The sequence below is a fragment of the Maylandia zebra genome, linkage group LG12 (genome assembly GCF_041146795.1).
Source record: "Maylandia zebra isolate NMK-2024a linkage group LG12, Mzebra_GT3a, whole genome shotgun sequence".
Taxonomy (NCBI): domain Eukaryota; kingdom Metazoa; phylum Chordata; class Actinopteri; order Cichliformes; family Cichlidae; genus Maylandia; species Maylandia zebra.
In genome coordinates, this window is record NC_135178.1 from 11,819,982 (window position 1) to 11,837,705 (window position 17,724).

Genomic DNA, 17,724 nt, shown 5'->3' on the forward strand with positions numbered 1-17,724 from the left:
ATTTTATCTTATCTTTGGCAAGCCAACAAGGTGCAGCGACTTGGTAAGATAAAGCTGGGTTCAAATATAAGGAATAGTTTTAGGAATTTTTATCTCAGACCATCCTCATAGTTTGTACTCACCCTGACAGCACACCTAGCACCAGGTTGAGCATGAAGAAAGAGCCGATGATGATGAGAGGGATGAAGTACAGCCAGTTCCACATGTTCCCTGAGGCATCATTGGCCTGAACACATAAACACATAGAAACAAAGACTAGAACTGTAAATACCACTCTGTGATTGTACTTATGGGATAAGACTGATTTATGCATGTTTTTATGTCTGCTCTGTGTGTATTTTTCTTCATTTCAAGCAATCTTCTAAAAATACTAACACCAACCTATATGTTTGTTCATCTGTTAGTATTGACAGGTTTCTATGGGCTCAAATTGTGGTCATAAATATTTTATACTTGTAAATCAAATGCGTAGTTGTGAACTGAGTTTTGTAACCCTGTAAACCAAAATGTGTGAAAGTTTTCCGTTTGCTTTGTATCTATAACCAGACCTCAATGAAAAGAATTTGTAACTCGTGTTCCCAGTGAAGAAGTAGGAGCCTACCAGTCAAAAGTTTTAGAACATCCCAATTTTTCCAAGTCCCTTGAATAGGTTGACAAAGGTAAGTGGTGAACTGCCAGAGGTCAAAAAAAAGAAAGAAAAGGTAAGCTCACCCAAAACTGAAAAATAATGTACATTTCAAATTATACAAAAATGCTTTTTTTTTCCAACACAACACAAATTGGGTTAACAATTTAAAACTGTTCTGCAGCAATGGAGGTTGATCAAGCTGTGAATGCTGGCTCTAATAATTCCTACAGGTGTTCCAACTTTTCTGGATTACTTACAACCTGTCTGCATAAAAGTGTTGCATCAGTTGAACAGTATTGTAGGGCTGCACAATTAATCATTAGAAAATCGCAATCTCAATTCATACTTATGTGTGATCACATTTCTAAATGACAACAATAACAAAAAAAAAAAAAAAGTGACGATTGTACGGCATTTTGATCCGGGACATAATCTGCAAGAAAACAAGCGCTCACTCTTCCTGCTCAACAAATGACAAGGGCGGAGCCTTATACCACGTGATTCAGAAGCCAGCTGGCAGGAAAAAACAACGGAGAGCACGTGAGAGAAACTGCCTGAGGGGAGAAAACACAGTGAGCGCAGAGGAAAAGCTCACTGATGGCAGTGAGAATGAAAACCCAACTGTAAAATTAATTCCAAGAAAAGGTTCTCATTCCCCTGTGTGGAAGTTTTTTGGTTTTATAGAAGACAATGAGAGTCAAAATTATATCATTTGCAAGCTGTGTTTTGCCATAGTAGCAGCACCACAAGCTAACACTACGAATTTGTATAACCACCTTAAATGTCACCATAAAGTGCAATATGACAAAGCTGTAAAGGCCAAGAAAGTGACAGGAGAAAATCCGTCCCAGTCAACCACCCAAACATCAATAATGGGAACCTTATACAGCGCTTCCCCATACCCGTTGAACTCCCGCAGGCACAAAGAAATTACGGAAGCTATCACTTATCACCTGGCTAAAGATATGGCTCCCATCAACACTGTGCAAAACGAGGGATTTAGGAAAATGCTACACAGTGCCGTCCTGCAACTATTTTTCAAATGTTGCACTACCTGGTCTATACACGCAGTGTCGAGCAACGGTGGAGACGGAATTACAAGCAGTACAACATTTTGAAAAAAAATAAAGCCTCCGGAACGATCTCTACCGCCATCGGAGCCATTTTCTGGTGAGTTCCACAAGTGTGCTGGTTTCCTAACACAGATCACGTTGCCTTTTAGGCAGCTGCGGCAGAATTATGAAAGTGATGGAGCAAAAATTGCCTTTTTTGTTCAGTTACTCCGCGGTCAAGCCTTAAACTGGGCTCAAGCAGTGCTACAAACCGACCAGGAGATTGCTTATGCTGAATTTCTCTCAAAGTTTATAAGTGTGTTTGAAAGGGGCACCGGAGCAGAAGCAGCGGGTCACTGTTTGCTGAACTTAAAACAAGGAAGACGGTGTATGGCGGACTTCTCTGAGGAGTTTTGGACACTGGCTGAGGAGACTGGATGGGGGCAGCCCACGTTGATAAGTACTTTATTAAACTGTCATGGTCCTGGGTCATTTTGACCCAGTGTTCTTAGTTTTCCTGTAGTTTTGTATTTTGTTCCTTATGTCCATTGGATTGTTTGGTTTGGTATTTGGATTCCCCCTGTGTCCATGCTTTTATTGTGGTGTTTGTTCTGGTACCGTGTTCCCGTCCTTTGTGTTCTGTATTCTCGTCATCCCCTCGTATTCATCCTTGTTCTCTGCCTCTCTCTCTCTGTGCTCATCTCTGTGTACTGTGTTGTGTTTAAGGTCCACATCTTGGTGTCAGTATTTTCAGTTTCGTGTCCTCCCTGCTCGGTCATGAGTAATTGTCTTCAGCTGTGTTCCCCGTGTGTTCCCACTTCCCTCGTTACCTTCTTGTATTTATGTCAGAGTGTCCCTTTGTTCTGTGTTGCGTCGTCCCTCTAGGTTGTGTGCATTTCCCGTGTCTTCCCAGCGCCTCAGCTTTAGTTGCTCCCAGTATAGTTTTTGTATGACTTCTTATCAGAGGTGTGGACTCGAGTCACATGACTTGGACTCGAGTCAGACTCGAGTCATTAATTTTATGACTTTAGACTTGACTTGAAAAAATGTTCTAAGACTTGTGACTTGACTTGGACTTTTACACCAATGACCTGGGACTTGAATTGGACTTGAACCGGTTTACTTGAAAAGACTTGATATTTCACCCCAAATATAAAATTTAACATGCATATTATATAGAGATTGAAAATGTGACGTCATTCAGGCGCAAAGGATTCTGGGAACTCGTGGCAAGAGGTACTAGCGCACGCAGGCTTTCAATTGAAATCAGTCACACAGCGATAAAAAAAGAAACACACAAATGGCAAGAAGCTGTTGAATTATTAACTGCAATAGCCGGTCGCATGACAGCCACGGAAAGCCGACGGGTAAAGAGATCGGTTGTTATCGGATTATGTCGTTGAAGAGAAATTGTTCGAGCCATGTTTCCGAAGTAACAAAGAGGCGACGGATGGCCTGGATTGCAGCCATTCAAAGACCAAATATAACGTCCCAGAACACTCCAGCTCACAGGTTAGTCTGCTCCAAGCATTCCCACAAAGGCAAGTCTTCTGTTGTAGTTAATGCGCCATTTTCATAACATAATTGGTGATATAGGTTACAAGCAAGTCTGGCGCTGAACAGAAATTGTCGCGCTATGCTCCTGTGTTTATTGTGCATAAATAGTGAATTATCCTGACACAATATTGCGTTTCGCTTCTGTTATTATGGTACATTGACAAAAACATATACTTTTATTCACAGGATAAAACAGGTTTTTTGTATCACTAATTGCCCAGTACGATTACAGCATACAGTATTATTGTCACTGCTACATTTCTGTAACGCGTACCAGAAATTATTTCCACTGCTAATTAATTACCGTTGAGCGTAAAGGTCCTATTAATAAACGGTTAACGAATGTGTATTTATGATGACGATTTGTGAGACTGGTAAACTTACCTTTGTTCATACGATGGTCTTTCGTTCTACACGGTGCATTTCAAGGTCCTGTACCCATCCGTCGGTAAACTGTACCTGGGCTTGTTGCAGTGACCTGAAGTTACTAAACTTCATGAGTGTGTGCACTCACTCCAAGAACCGTATAATTATAAATATGCATATAAATATGCTACAATGAGATAGCTGACTTCATCTAACTAGCAAATGTTGTCCAGGCTACGTTGGTGATGCAGTTTTTTTTAATATGTATGATATTTTTGTCATGCGATTTTAAAGCCGGTCCTACAACCGCATCCAAGAATAACATGCAGCTTGTCTCAGAACTGTCGGTGAAAATTATTCTTGGAGCTAGGTTTAATTGAGCTGCATTTTAAAGAGGTGCAATTTCACAATTTGTGTATATTTTCTAAGTTCACTATTTTGTCATGTGTTGAGAAAAACACAGATTTAAAAATTACATGGTCTAATATTTACATTTAGCATATAACTGCAACATTCTTTTTTCGTTTTTTTTTTTTTTTTTTAAGACTTGAAAGGACTTGAAATTCAAAATTTCAGACTTGTGACTTTACTCGGACTTTTGCACCAGTGACTTGAGACTCGACTCTGACTTGCCTGACATTACTTGAGACTTGACTTGAGACTTGAGGATAAAGACTTGAGACTTACTTGAGACTTGCAAAACAATGACTTGGTCCCACCTCTGCTTCTTATGTTCCTGTTAATAAAGACCTGCCTTTGAGTTCATCCCCGTGTGTCTAGAGCCGTGCATTTGGGTCCTCTCTTGCCTTCACACAGCCGCCGCATGACATAAACAATGTTTGTGATGAACTCAAGGGTGAAATACTAATGAGAGAATTGCCCAAAACCCTGTCGGAGGTGATAACCTTATGTGTGAACGTAGATGAACATATGAGGGCGCATCGCTGCACCGGCAACTACAGTTCCCGGAGGCCCGTGGGGCGAGCGGAGACAGCTTCTAGCGGAAGCGGAGGTAGAGATCGGGATGTGGATCGCGGCGATGAGCATGAGCAACCAATGCAGATCGGACGCTCCCAATTCTCCCCGGAGGAACGAGCCCGCCGACGGAGGGCCGGTGAGTGCTTTTACTGCGGCCGCAAGGGCCATATCGCCATTGTCTGTCCAGCACGGCCAAAAGACCACGTCCGCCGGTAGAAAGGAGGGTACGGGTGGGCGAGGTCTCCTTTTCACATTCTCCTCCACGTTTCATGCTAGCTGCTAAAGTGACTGTCCACTCTGCCTCCCACTCCCTTCAGTAGCTGATTTGACTGGAGCAGAGTTTCATGGATGCTTCCCTGGCTCTTGAACTCAAAGTTAACACACAAGCATTGCCCCACGCCTTGCAGGTTACCACTTTAAATGGTCAGCGTCTTCCCAATATAACTCTTATTACAGAACCCGTGTCCCTAACTCTATCTGGTAATCACAGTGAAATGTTACAGTTTTATGTTTTTCAAGCTCCTCTCACACCCTTAGTGCTGGGATTTTCATGGTTGCGCCAGCATAACCCCGTACTCGACTGGAAAGAGGAGAGGGTTCTGGGGTGGGGTGAGGAATGTCACATGACCTGTTTAAAAGGTTAAGGTTAAGGTTCTTTATTTGTCACATGCATAGTTATACAAGTATAACACACAGTGAAATGTAGCCTGACACGCTCCTCGACAAAAAATGGGGGGGGGGGTGTAGAGGAAAAACATTAAAGTTGCTACTCCTGTAAAAACATCATGTAACCCACCACCACACTAGTCCCCTGACCTTTCAGCCATTCCGTCGGAGTATCATGATCTCAACCAAGTGTTTTGTAAGGACCGGGCCCGCTTTCTTCCTCCTCACCGCCCGTACGTTTGCAGTATTGATTTGCTCCCAGGTGCACCCCTTCCCACTAGTCGCTTGTACAGCCTCTCTCAACCTGAACGTGAATGCATGGAGAAGTACATCAATGAATCCTTGGCTAATGGATTGATTTGCCCCTCTTCATCCCCTGTGGCTGCTGGGTTCTTCTTTGTGACTAAGAAAGATAAAAGCCTCTGGCCATGTATTGATTTCCGGGGCCTCAATAACATCACCATTAAGAATAAGTACCCTCTGCCATTCTTGTCATCCGCTTTTAAACTCCTGCAGGGGGCGACTAAACTCGATTTGCGAAATGCTTACCACTCAGTCAGGATAAGAGAGGGAGACGAGTGGAAAACAGCCTTCAACACGCACCTGGGCCATTTTGAATACTTGGTCATGCCGTTTGGACTAACTAATGCTCCCACTGTTTTTAAAGGTCTAGTAAATAATGTGCTCCATGATTTCATCAATCGTTTTGTGTTTGTGTACCTTGATGACATTCTCATCTTCTCCCGCTCTCTCTCTGATCATGTACACCATGTCAGACAAGTCCTGCAACGCTTCCTGGAGAATCGCCTGTTTGTTAAAGGAGAAAAGTGCGAGTTTCATGTGAGTACTGTGTCATTCTTAGGCTACATCATTGACCGGGGCGATTTAAGAGCCGATCCAGCTAAAGTACAAGCAGTCTTGGACTGGCCCACTCCACCTAATTGTAAGCAGCTTCAACGGTTCCTGGGTTTCGCCAACTTTTATCGGAGGTTCATTCGTGACTACAGTAAGATTGCTTTGCCGCTAACTTCCCCTAAGGTACCTTACTGCTGGGATGATCGAGCCCAGGAGGCCTTCACGCAGCTAAAGAAACGCTTTGCTTCGGGTCCCATCCTCAGGCAGCCGGATCTCAAGCGGCAGTTTATTGTAGAGGTGGACGCCTCGGATATAGGAGTTGGAGCCATTCTCTCCCAACAACAAGAGGGTAAGCTCCACCCTTGCGCTTACTTTTCCCGTCGTCTCCCTCCCGCAGAGCAGAACTATGACATCGGGGACCGGGAACTGCTAGCAATCACACTCGCCCTGGAGGAGTGGCGCCACTGGCTAGAAGGCGCAGTGGAACCCTTTGTAGTATGGACAGATCACAAGAACCTCGAATACATCCGGTCGGCTAAACGGCTAAACGCCCGACAAGCCAGGTGGGCTCTGTTCTTTACAAGATTCTGCTTTACAATCACCTACAGGTCCGGTTCACGGAACGTGAAACCCGATGCTCTTTCCCGCCAATTCACCGCCTAAGAGGATCAGGCCCGTGACTCTCCTATTCTCCCGCCCACATGTGTAATCGGAGTCCTGTCATGGGAGATCGAGTCCCGGGATCCCAGCAGAAATAGTCTCGGACCGGGGTCCACAGTCTCTCGTCAGGTTTTCATCCGCAGACCAACGGTCAAGCAGAATGGGCCAACCAAGAACTCAAGGCAGCTCTCCGCTGCTTGACGTCCACTAATCAAATCACCTGGAGTGACCAACTGACGTGGGTGGAGTATGCCCACAACAGCCTTACCTCATCCGCCACTGGCGTCTCTCCATTCGAGGCCTCCCTGGGGTCTCAACCCTCCCTGTTCCCAGCAATCGAAGGTGAGCACTTTGTGCTCTCTGTTCAGCAGCACCTGCAGCGATGTCGGCGTGAAAGGCGGGCCACTAGAGCTGCCCTTCTTTGCACTGCAGACAGAAACAAACAGCTGGCGGATCGCCACTGGACCCCCGCCCCGGCATACTCCTCTGGACAGAAGGTTTGGCTCTCGACTCGGTATGTACCTCTCAGGACTGAATCACAAAAACGTTCCCCCACCTTTATTGGACCATTCAAAGTAGACTCCATTGTTTATCCCGTTTCTGTGCACCTCAAGCTCCCCAGGACCATGCATATCCATAATGTGTTTCATGTCTCACAAGTTAAGCCCCATTGTTCCAGTCCTCTGCGTGTAGATCCTGAGAGTAACCCATGACATCTTTCCTACAGAGAAATTGCAAAGAATGTCAAGGTGTCAGTGAGTACAGTTTCCTTCACCATCAAAAGGCACTCAGAAACAAACTCTGACAGGAACAGGTCAGGGATACCCAAAGCCACAACTGAATCAGAGGACAAGTTTCTGAGAGTCAACAACTTGCGTGACAGGTGGCTCACAGGACAACGGCTTCAAGCACAGCTCGATAGTGGTCATAGTAAGTAAGTCTTAGTTTCAACTTTCAGGTTTGACAGGATGAGATGCAGCAAGAAAGCCATTGCTAAGCATAAGACAAACAGACTTCCCTGAGCCATGAAACACTGCCACTGGACTACTGAAGACTGGAAGAAGGCATTGTGGACTGATGAATCAAAATTTGAAGTCTTCAGTTCATCACTTTGTATGTCTTTGAGTAGGTGCCACAGTGTGTGGCGTCAACTGTCAGACATGGAGGAGGAAGTGTGATGGTCTGGGGTCGGTGACTTGTACAGAGTGAGAGGGACCCTGAACTGAAACAGCTACCACAGCGCCATGCAGTACTTGTGCAAAATGAATACCAAAAAAAAAAGAATTTAAAAAAGTAGTGTAGCAGCATATACTGGGAGAAAAAATAAAACAAAGTTACATTAATATTAATCCTAAAGGTCATCTATAGAGTGAGGAGTTGTACAGTGTTATTGCCACAGGTAGGAAGGATTTCCTGTGGTGGTCAGTTCTGCATTTTGGGGAGATGAGTCTTTTGCTGCGTGTGCTCTGATAATCGAGGCGTACATGGGGTGAGAAGAGTTGTTCATGATACTGAGGAGCTTTTTTAGCATTGTCCTCTCAGACAATCCACCAGGATTTCCAGTCTGACACCCAGGACAGAACCAGCCTTTTTAACCAGCTTGTTGGCATCAGCTGTCTTCACCCCACTGCCTCAGCACACAGCCGCAAAGAACACAGCACTCTCAACCACAGAGTGATTGAACATGGTCATTTTCCTACAGACATTAAAGGACCTGAGGCGCTTCAGTAGGAAAAGCCGACTCAGCCGATTCAGTGTTCTTGGACCAGTCCAGTTTACAGTCAATGTGTATCCCCAGGTACCGGTAGTCTTCCACGACCTCAGCCCCTTTGATGGGGAACAGGGGTAGGAGGAGGAGCAGGCTTCCTAAAGTCCATGATCAGTTCCTTTGTTTTTATGATGTTATGTTGTAGATAGTTTGTAGATAGCTCACACCACTCAACAAACCTGTCCGCCACATTCCTGTATTCCTCCTCCTGTACGTCCCTGATACAGCCCAGAGTCATCCGAGAATTTCTGCAGATGACATGACTGAGACTTGTACCTGAAGTCAGATGTGTAGAGGGTGAAAAGGAAGGGTGACAGGACCTTCCCCTCTGGCACCCCCATGCTGCTCAGGATGTTATCCGACCAGCAGCTCTTCACCCTATTTAACAGACTTGTTAAATAGTCTGTGATCCAAGCTACCAGTGGGGCATCCACCTGCATTTCTGTGAGCGAATTCCCCAGCAGTGATGGTCTGATTGTGTTAAAAGCACTAGAGAAGTCAAAGAACATGACCCTCACAGTGCTCCCAACAATGTCCAGATGAGAATAAGCATGGTCCAGCAGGTAGATGATGGCATCTTCCACACCGATACGGGGTCGATAAGCAAAATGCAGGGGTCCAGCCAAGGCTGCACCAGCGGACGCAGGATGAGTCTCTCCAGCATCTTCATAACATGTGAAGTCTGAGCCACTGGCCTGCAGTCACTGAGGGTCGACAGATTGATCTTTTTGGGGACAGGGACCAGGCAGGATGTCTTCCAGAGTGATGGAAACCTCTGCAGGTTCAGACTCATGTTGAAGATCCGATGTAGAACTCCACGCACAGCACCTTGGGACTGACACCATCAGGGCCTGCAGCTTTACTGGACTGGAGTCTGCCCAGTTCTCTTTTGATGTCATCTGCTGAAAGGGACAGAGTGAGACAGGCTGAGGGGGGAGGAGAGGGGGGAGGAAAATATGGGAAGAGCTAGGAGTGGAGACAGGAGACGCAGGGCAATCAAACCTATTGAAGTGCAGACTTAGGTTGTTGTTGAATGTGCATTCAACGTCCCCCTCCATTCCCACACCTGTCTTTTGTCTCTGGCCAGTAATGGCCCGCATTCCATTCCACACCTCCCTGGTGTTGTTTTCTTGGAGTTTGCTTTCCAGCTTCCTTCTGTAGGACTCCTTTCCCTCAGCACTCTTGGCTTTCAGCTCCTTCTGCACCAGGTTCAACTGTTCTTTGTCCCCGTTTCTAACAGCTCTCTTTTTCTTGTTTAGTGTAGCTTTGATGTCTTTGGTTACCCAGGGATTATTGTTGGAGAAGCAGCAAATGGTTTTTTTGGGGACCACCTTGTCTACACAGAAATTAATATAATCTGTAACACAGCCTGTGAGATTAGCTATATTGTCCCCATGAAAGTCATAAAGAAAATCCCAGTCTGTTGACTCAAAGCATCCCTAAAAAGTCTAACAGTTTTTATGGCTGGAGGTTGTCTCTAAATGGCAGGTTTGTAAAGGGGCTGGAGGTAGACAAGGTTGTGATAAGGCCTGCCTAGAGGAGGGAGAGGGATGGAGGTGAATGCCTCAGTAGCATTGGTATAAAACAGGTCTAGTGTTTGATTTTGCAGTCCACATAATACTTGAATGTAGGTAAAAAAGTGGAGAGGTTAGTGTGGTTGAAATTGCCCATTACAGCCACAAACACGGAGGGGCTTCGATTCAGAAGGTCTGCTGTCGCAGAGCTGATGATGTCATAAGCCTGCAGCATGTTAGCAGCCATGTCTCTGTGAAAAACACAACACTGCATTCTCAGAAAAGTTTCTTCGTCCTCGTTAGCGTCACGAGCTTGTCCATTTTATTTAGCAATCGGTCTGACGTTACCAGTCACTACTGACGGGAGAGCAGGACGAAATCTTTTTCTCTTCAGTTGTCGTTCCTTCTCGGCTCTGCAGCCATGGTAAATCCTTTTGATCACCGCGGGGACGCCAGCGGGGACGCCAGTGGGGACGCCAGTGTGGCTAAACTGCCGAAGTCCCAGTAGCTGATCTCGACTGTAAACAAAGGGGCAGTGTGGCGTCGCGGTCATCTCAGAGGACTTGTAGTTTTGAATTACTTGTCAAATGGATAGAATTACTTGCCTGTGCAAGTATACTGAAGAAAACACCCTACTCAGTAGAAAATACGAAAATGACAAATAAATGACAAATACATAAAACCAGAAGTAAGGACACTGGCCCTTGAGGACTGGAGCTTGACACCCGTGGTGTATAGGATCACAGTCTTAGGCCTTTTCCACATTTAAAAACTAAATTGTTTTTTTTTAAAATGCGCATGTCCAGAATCACTCCCTTTCCCTGTTAGAAACTACATTAGTAATTAAACCGTTTTAGTATTTTTTTTTCTTAACAAGTGACTTTTTGTCCTGACTCTTTCTTCAATGAACTACAATTATGAGGTGTAGAAGTTTATAACTAAGAAGAAAGGCTAAACTTTTTCTTTGAAGGAGAATCTATTGGCTAGCACTGCTTGCATCTTCTGTATACCAAGCTATTCAAATGTGAGGATATTTGGGAAAAATTGAGTCAAGCAAGAGATTAAAGATCCCAAGGACACCAGCAAACCTATAACACAATTGCTAGAAAAGAAAATAATCAAGGTGTTGCAATTCATTCCCTTAACCAGATTGAAATGCTGTTACATTGTTTTGTATCACCAAATACTCGCAACATTCAAAGAACTGAAGAAAGATTCTATAGAACAAGAGGTCATAATTTTCCACAACTGATAATATAATCTAGAAAACAATTACTTCAGTTGCTGTTGGGTAAACTTTTTCACATTTCATTTTGTTATTTTTTTCAATTTGTTTTTTAATGTGAGCTCACATTTTGGGGGGATAGCTGTGATGGGGTGTGGCTTAGTTGCAGAGGAGTGGTGGAGCAGTGGATTCAAGGTGTGGTGTCAGTGGGAGGCTGCTGTCAGAGGAGGTGAACATCATCTAATCATGCCTTCCCTATTTCAGTAGGCACCGGGGCTGGAGAGAAGAGGTCTAAGCAGCTGGCGGCATACTGTGAGTACTGTGAGTTCCCTCCAAAAAATACAAAAAAGACCCTTTTCTGATGGGGACTGTTTAGTGGCTAAACTGCAACAAACTCTAAGATGTATACTTAATTACTTACATGCAAGTTGTTCAGAGAGAACCAAAGACCTACATGTGGCCCGTCAGCCATACAGTTGGTCCACTTTAATACAGAAAGCAGACAATCACAGTGACTACAGCCATACACCAATCTTGCCACGGTTCTGGGTCAGTTTCGACCCTGCGTTTTGTGTTCTTATGGGGCGACCGTGGCTCAGGGGGTTGGGAATCGCATCTGTAACCGGAAGGTCGCCGGTTCGATCCCTGGGCTCTCTGTCCTGGTCGTTGTGTCCTTGGGCAAGACACTTTACCCTACTTGCCTACTGGTGTTGGCCAGAGGGGCCGATGGCGCGATATGGCAGCCTCGCTTCTGTCAGTCTGCCCCAGGGCAGCTGTGGCTACAACTGTAGCTTGCCTCCACCAGTGTATGAATGTGAGAGTGAATGAATAGTGGTATTGTAAAGCGCTTTGGGTGCCTTGAAAAGCGCTATATAAATCCAATCCATTATTATGTTTTGGTTTATTTTTGAATGATTGTTTTGTTCTCTGAGGCTACGATGATTGTTATTGTTAGAGTTCCATGTTTCTGTTTATTTGTGTTTCAGGATTTGTGTCTCATGTTTAGCATTTAGGTTCCATGTGTTATATTCAGTCTGTCTCTCAGTGTCAAGTCGGCGTCTTTGTGTAGTGAGGTCTTGTTTCCTGTTTTATTGTGAAGGTCTGCGTCTCTTGTGAATGTGTTTAGTTTTACCTCTTGTCTCATCCCGTTAATTACTCCACCACCTGTGTGTAATCTCCCTGTGTTTCTCTGTGTGTATTTAAGTCGCGTCCTCTGTTATTGTAGTTGCTGGTCCGTCTGTGTATCCACCGTGCTCCTTCTGTGTGTTATCCCTGCTGTCATCCGTCGTCATTCTCCGCTGTGTATCCTCCTTCATGTTCATGTCCTGGTTTGTGTTCACTAGTTTAGTTGTTTTCAGTTTAGATAGCCTTCTGTTCCTTTTGCCGTTTGCCTATTTTTATTTTGTGTTTAATAAACCACCCTCACACCTTTACAAGTGCCTGCATTTGGATCCTCCTTTTCTTTCTTCCACACGGCTCACTCAACTCGCCGTGACAAATCTAATCTTTTTCAGTTTAAAGTTGATAGATACATTATCCATCAATAAAGGTATTTGTATTATATTAGTAGCAGTAACTTATTCAATATCCAACCTGCAATGAATAATGACACACACACACACACACACACACACACACACGTGGAACTACTTCCACTTATTCCATTTTATTTTTACAGATAACGTGGAACCTCAGCTACTTCTATGTAAATAATTCAAAACATTTCATCTTGAAAACTAATGAAATCAAGGAGCTGCCGAGGGACATTCTGTGGGAGTCTATGAAGGTTTACATTAGGAGCAAATTATCAGTTATGTAGCATATAAGAATAAAGTACACTCTGAGGATGTTAAAACGCTGGTGAGGAACATGGGAGATGTCCATAGGTGACATGAGGTTCACCCACACCAGATCTGTTCAACGAAAAATTATTACTACAAATGGAACGAAATATTCTTATGATGGAGAAGGTGAAAAAAATATATACTAAAATCCAGACAGATTTATTGTGAACATGGAGATAAAGCAGGTAGGCTTCTTGTTCTTCGGTTTTAAAAAAAAAGTCAGCCGGGCAAATGATTACAGGAAGTGAAATGGATCCTGGCTTAATATCATACAACTATCACGACATTAATGATTGGTTTAAACAATATTATTCTAACCTATACCAATCAGAAGTAGAGGGTAATGCATCAGAAACAGACCTATTTCTCAACTCTCTGGATATTCAAAAATCTCTCTAGAGGCTCAGTCATCCTTAAAGCAGCCACTGTCACTTGAGGAAATAAGTAATCCTATTAAGCTATCTCGAACAGGCAGTGCACCAGGCACATAATGATTTCCCATCGAGTTTTACAGGGAATACCCTTAAAGCTCGCACCTGTTTTGAAATCAGTTTACACTGTAAAAACAATTGTAATATAAAAGTATTTTACTGTGTATTTTACAGTTCTGTACTGTTCTTCTGGAATATCATTAAATTTACATAAATAGACTGTGAACATAATTTTCTTGTTTTTAAAATGTATTTGTCTGTACATATGCATATTTAGTTTGTTAAAATACATTCACAAATGTATCATAATTTCATTATTCCATTATTTGAAAGATTGAACTGTTAAATTCAAATGTAATGCTATGGAGAAAAATATATAAAATGATTCTTATAAACTTTTTTTTACATCAAATAATTATTATTATTCTTGTTATTTAGGGTGATTGTGGCTCAAGAGTTGGCAGTTTGCCTTGTAATCAGAAGGTTGCCAGTTCAAGCCCCGGCTCGGACACTCGCGGTCGTTGTCTCCTTGGGCAAGACACTTCACCTACCACCTACTGGTGATGGTCAGAGGGGAATTATAAAGTGGAATTGTAAAGCGCTTTGAGGGTCTCAAAAAGCGCTATATGAATGCAATCCATTATTATTTAAACCAACTGTTAACTGTATATTTCTGTACATTTAAGTATTATTATTCATATTGCCGCATTCATTGACCTTGTTTATAGGTAAGTTCATTGTTTAATCACATTAAAATGTTCCTAATTTAATGTTTAAAAGCACTTGAAAAGGGGCAAAATCGCATGTAAAATTAGGGCAACAAACTGTATTGTAATTATTGGAAATAACCGTATTTTCATGAAAAAGTTATTTTCTGTTATTTTCTGGTATTATTTTAGCGCCCCACTTCCCAGAAATTACTGGTTTTTTTAGGATTTTTTTTTTTTACGGTGTATAATGAATCCCTGGAAAACGGAAAGTAGTCAAAAACACTTATTCAGGCCATAATCTCAGTCATACTTAAAAAAGATAAGGACCCTGTTCAGTGTAGTTCAGTTCCTCCCCTCACTCAGCAACACAGTCTGAAGTTGTTCTAAGTGTTGATGCTGAAAAGGCATTCACAAAATAGAATGGACTTACGTATTTATACTTCTAAAACATTTTAGATTGGGGCCAAAATTTGATAGCTGGATTACAGTTTTATACTCAGTACCTATGGCTGCATCAGTACAATGCAAGGCTGTTGCCGTGCTCCTTATCTGTTTGTAATCAAGCCATTGGCAATCGCTATTAGATCAGACAGTAGGATTAAGACTACTGTCCAGGGTCAAGGTAAACCACAAAATTCTGCTTTATACAGATGATCTACTTCTGCTAATATTAGATCCAATTAGTGGCATGTCCTACTTCTTTATCTGTTTCAAAATAAATAATTTAGCAAGGTAAATCAACTATAGAAATTTGCCCTTTAAAATTGAAAAAGGATAAATTTACCTCCCAGGGATTAGAAATAACTGGTTCAATCATCTCTATGCATCCATACAATTACAAGTCTATTGTAGGAGTAAGGCTGGGCCATATCATACAGTTCACGGTAATACCGGTATAATGTTAGGCAATGATAAGAAAATGAAATATCGCAATAGAATATGTAAAAGACTAGGTAAAAGACTTTGTTTTCATACGCACATGGCGGAAAAAGCATGGCGGCGACAGAGAATGAGAAGGGGGAAAGCAGATTGTTGAATGAAACAGATGAACCAGAATTGGTTTGTAAAAATGGTGCAACTTCAGTGGTATGGAACTGGTTTGGCTTTCATCCGTCAGATACACATCAAAGCACATTTTTTGGTAGAGCATGCAAGCTGGCCGTTGTTATTAGCGCTATTACAGAACCGATTTTATCTGGTACACGGCACTCAAAAATCTGTCAAAAAATGTTTTCGTACGACCCTGCTAAGCTACAAAGCCGCACCGCTTGATGGATTGTCAAAGCATTACGTCTACCGTAGTTGGGAGCTTCGCGGAGTAATACGTATTGTGCTTCAACATAATATTACAGCTTTGTGTGTGTATAACCTCTTTTAAGTATTGTTGATATTATACATGGTTATGCTCAGGATATGTCAGCCCATTTCCACTGGAGATGCCTTTTGGTTAAACTGTCAGCAAGGAATTTGCATTTTCACTGTTACATTTTTATATAGCTTTAAGGCACATAAAAAACAGCTGCTTCTTTAAGTGAAATTACATTGATGAAGTTTTTTTGCACTAATAAAGTTGTGGAGTTGTAAAGTATATTGTCTCGCGTCAATTATATAGTCAGTTATATCATTATCGCAAATTATCAAATATATATCGTGATAAATATTTTTGGGCATATTGTCCTGCCCTACTTAGGAGGAACCAAAAATGACCTAGATAGGTGGTCAAAATTGCTATTGCAGGATGGATAAACACAGTAAAAATGACTATAATGCCCAGGTTTCTGTATTTATTTAAAATGATTCCTATTTTTCTTCCAGTTAGATTGCAATATTTCAACAGTTCACCTATTTCAATTTTGACTGCCCCTCTTCAGCTAAATATTGGTGTGCCTGGTGGTCCAAAATTTTATAAAGATTTGGCGCCAATTTGGAAAGTACTTTAATTTGGATATTTAATTTCTCTCCAGTAACATCTAATCATCTTTTTGTGCCATCCCAGACATTTATGGATTGGAATAAAAAAGGACTGATTTATTTTAGCGATCTCTTTAATAAAGATGGTTTTGTCATTTAAATTCCTTTGTGAAAAACATGATCTACCAAAGTCACATTACTTTAGATATATTCATGTTTTACTTCTAAATAAACTGCTGACTCTCAAAGTGGAGCCAATCAGAACCCAATGAGAATCGACAAGAAAATTGATACGGAATCAGTCAGTACATGATATCGATAATGGAATCGGAATCACTAAATTCTTATCAATTTCTATACCTATATATCATACTGCATGTGATGCTTTTTTAGTGTTTGCCAAACAAAACATAGCTCACTGTGTTTTATCGTGTAAGAATTATGTGAAATATAATTATAGCCCCAGATTGCATGGGAACATTTTTTCTCAAGTAACACTTATTGTGGGCTTTTTTTTTTAGTGCTGTCTAGTAATCAGTGAATGCCTATTCTGACGCTGATATAATACCCTGTATTGTATACACATGTACATATGTTTTTTAACACAATAAAATTATGATACTGCTGCCCTGAGGTAAACCAACAAAATATATGGCCAAAGATCTTTTTTTATGTCCCCACAACTGGACTCACATTGTAGAGGATATCCACCCATCCCTCCATTGTAATACACTGGAAAACGGTGAGAACAGCGAAGAGGATGTTGTCAAAATTGGTAATGCCAAAATTGGGTCCAATCCAATACTCCCTACAGACAGTGCCGTTGGCACAGGTCCTTGCTGGAGCTTCATAGCCACAGGGGAAATCTGCAGTCTGCTCACCTGTAACCACAAAGACACACATTGACAGACTAAGGTATTTTTTTAGAAATTGTCACAGTGCGCTGTGTGGCATGCAGGATGTGGACCCAAATGCAGACTCCAAGACGTGGAAAGTAACTCCAAAACTGCTTTATTGCTGACACAAGGAAAAGAATATACTGGGACATGAATAACTCTAAACGAAGAGGCACACAGGGGACCACACAGCTGGGTATGAGGGAGATTGTGAGGCTGGGGAGAAGAAAACAAAAGGTTTAAATATAGGGGGTGGGTTTCAATAATCAATTTATTGATTAAAATCGATTTTAGCTTTAATAAAGCAATATCGATTCATTAAAATCCTGAATCAATTTTTAAATATAAATGTGTTTTACCAGAAACGCCAGAATCTCAGGCTAAACCTCACAAAACAATTTCAACAACCACCAAACAGCTAAAACAGCAAACGAGAGCAGGTAAACGGATTCCGCAAAAAGACATAAACACAAAGCACGGACAAACACATCAGAATCAGTGAGATGTTGGCTTTCTCACCCGGCAGCACGTACACAGACATGCGGTCGGGGTTGAAAGCCGACAGCTCACAGATTCTGATGGACAATGTGATTATTTGGATTTTATTCTTTAAATTTATGTAAGAGAAAGTCTGACTGATGATATAAAAGAATATCACACACA

The 17,724-nt window shown here is 42.3% G+C and overlaps 1 protein-coding gene across 1 annotated transcript in view; it reads right to left on the reverse strand.

The window, feature by feature from the left end:
* The window catches only part of cacna1ba (calcium channel, voltage-dependent, N type, alpha 1B subunit, a), a 315,954-nt gene that overhangs the window by 238,896 nt on the left and 59,334 nt on the right, over nucleotides 1-17,724 (reverse strand). The window contains exons 7-8 of the mRNA XM_076890695.1: nucleotides 16,859-17,046; nucleotides 123-226 (exon numbers count right to left, since the gene is read on the reverse strand). Of these exons, the coding sequence (XP_076746810.1) occupies nucleotides 123-226; nucleotides 16,859-17,046 (292 nt within the window). The remainder of the gene's footprint in view (nucleotides 1-122; nucleotides 227-16,858; nucleotides 17,047-17,724) is intronic.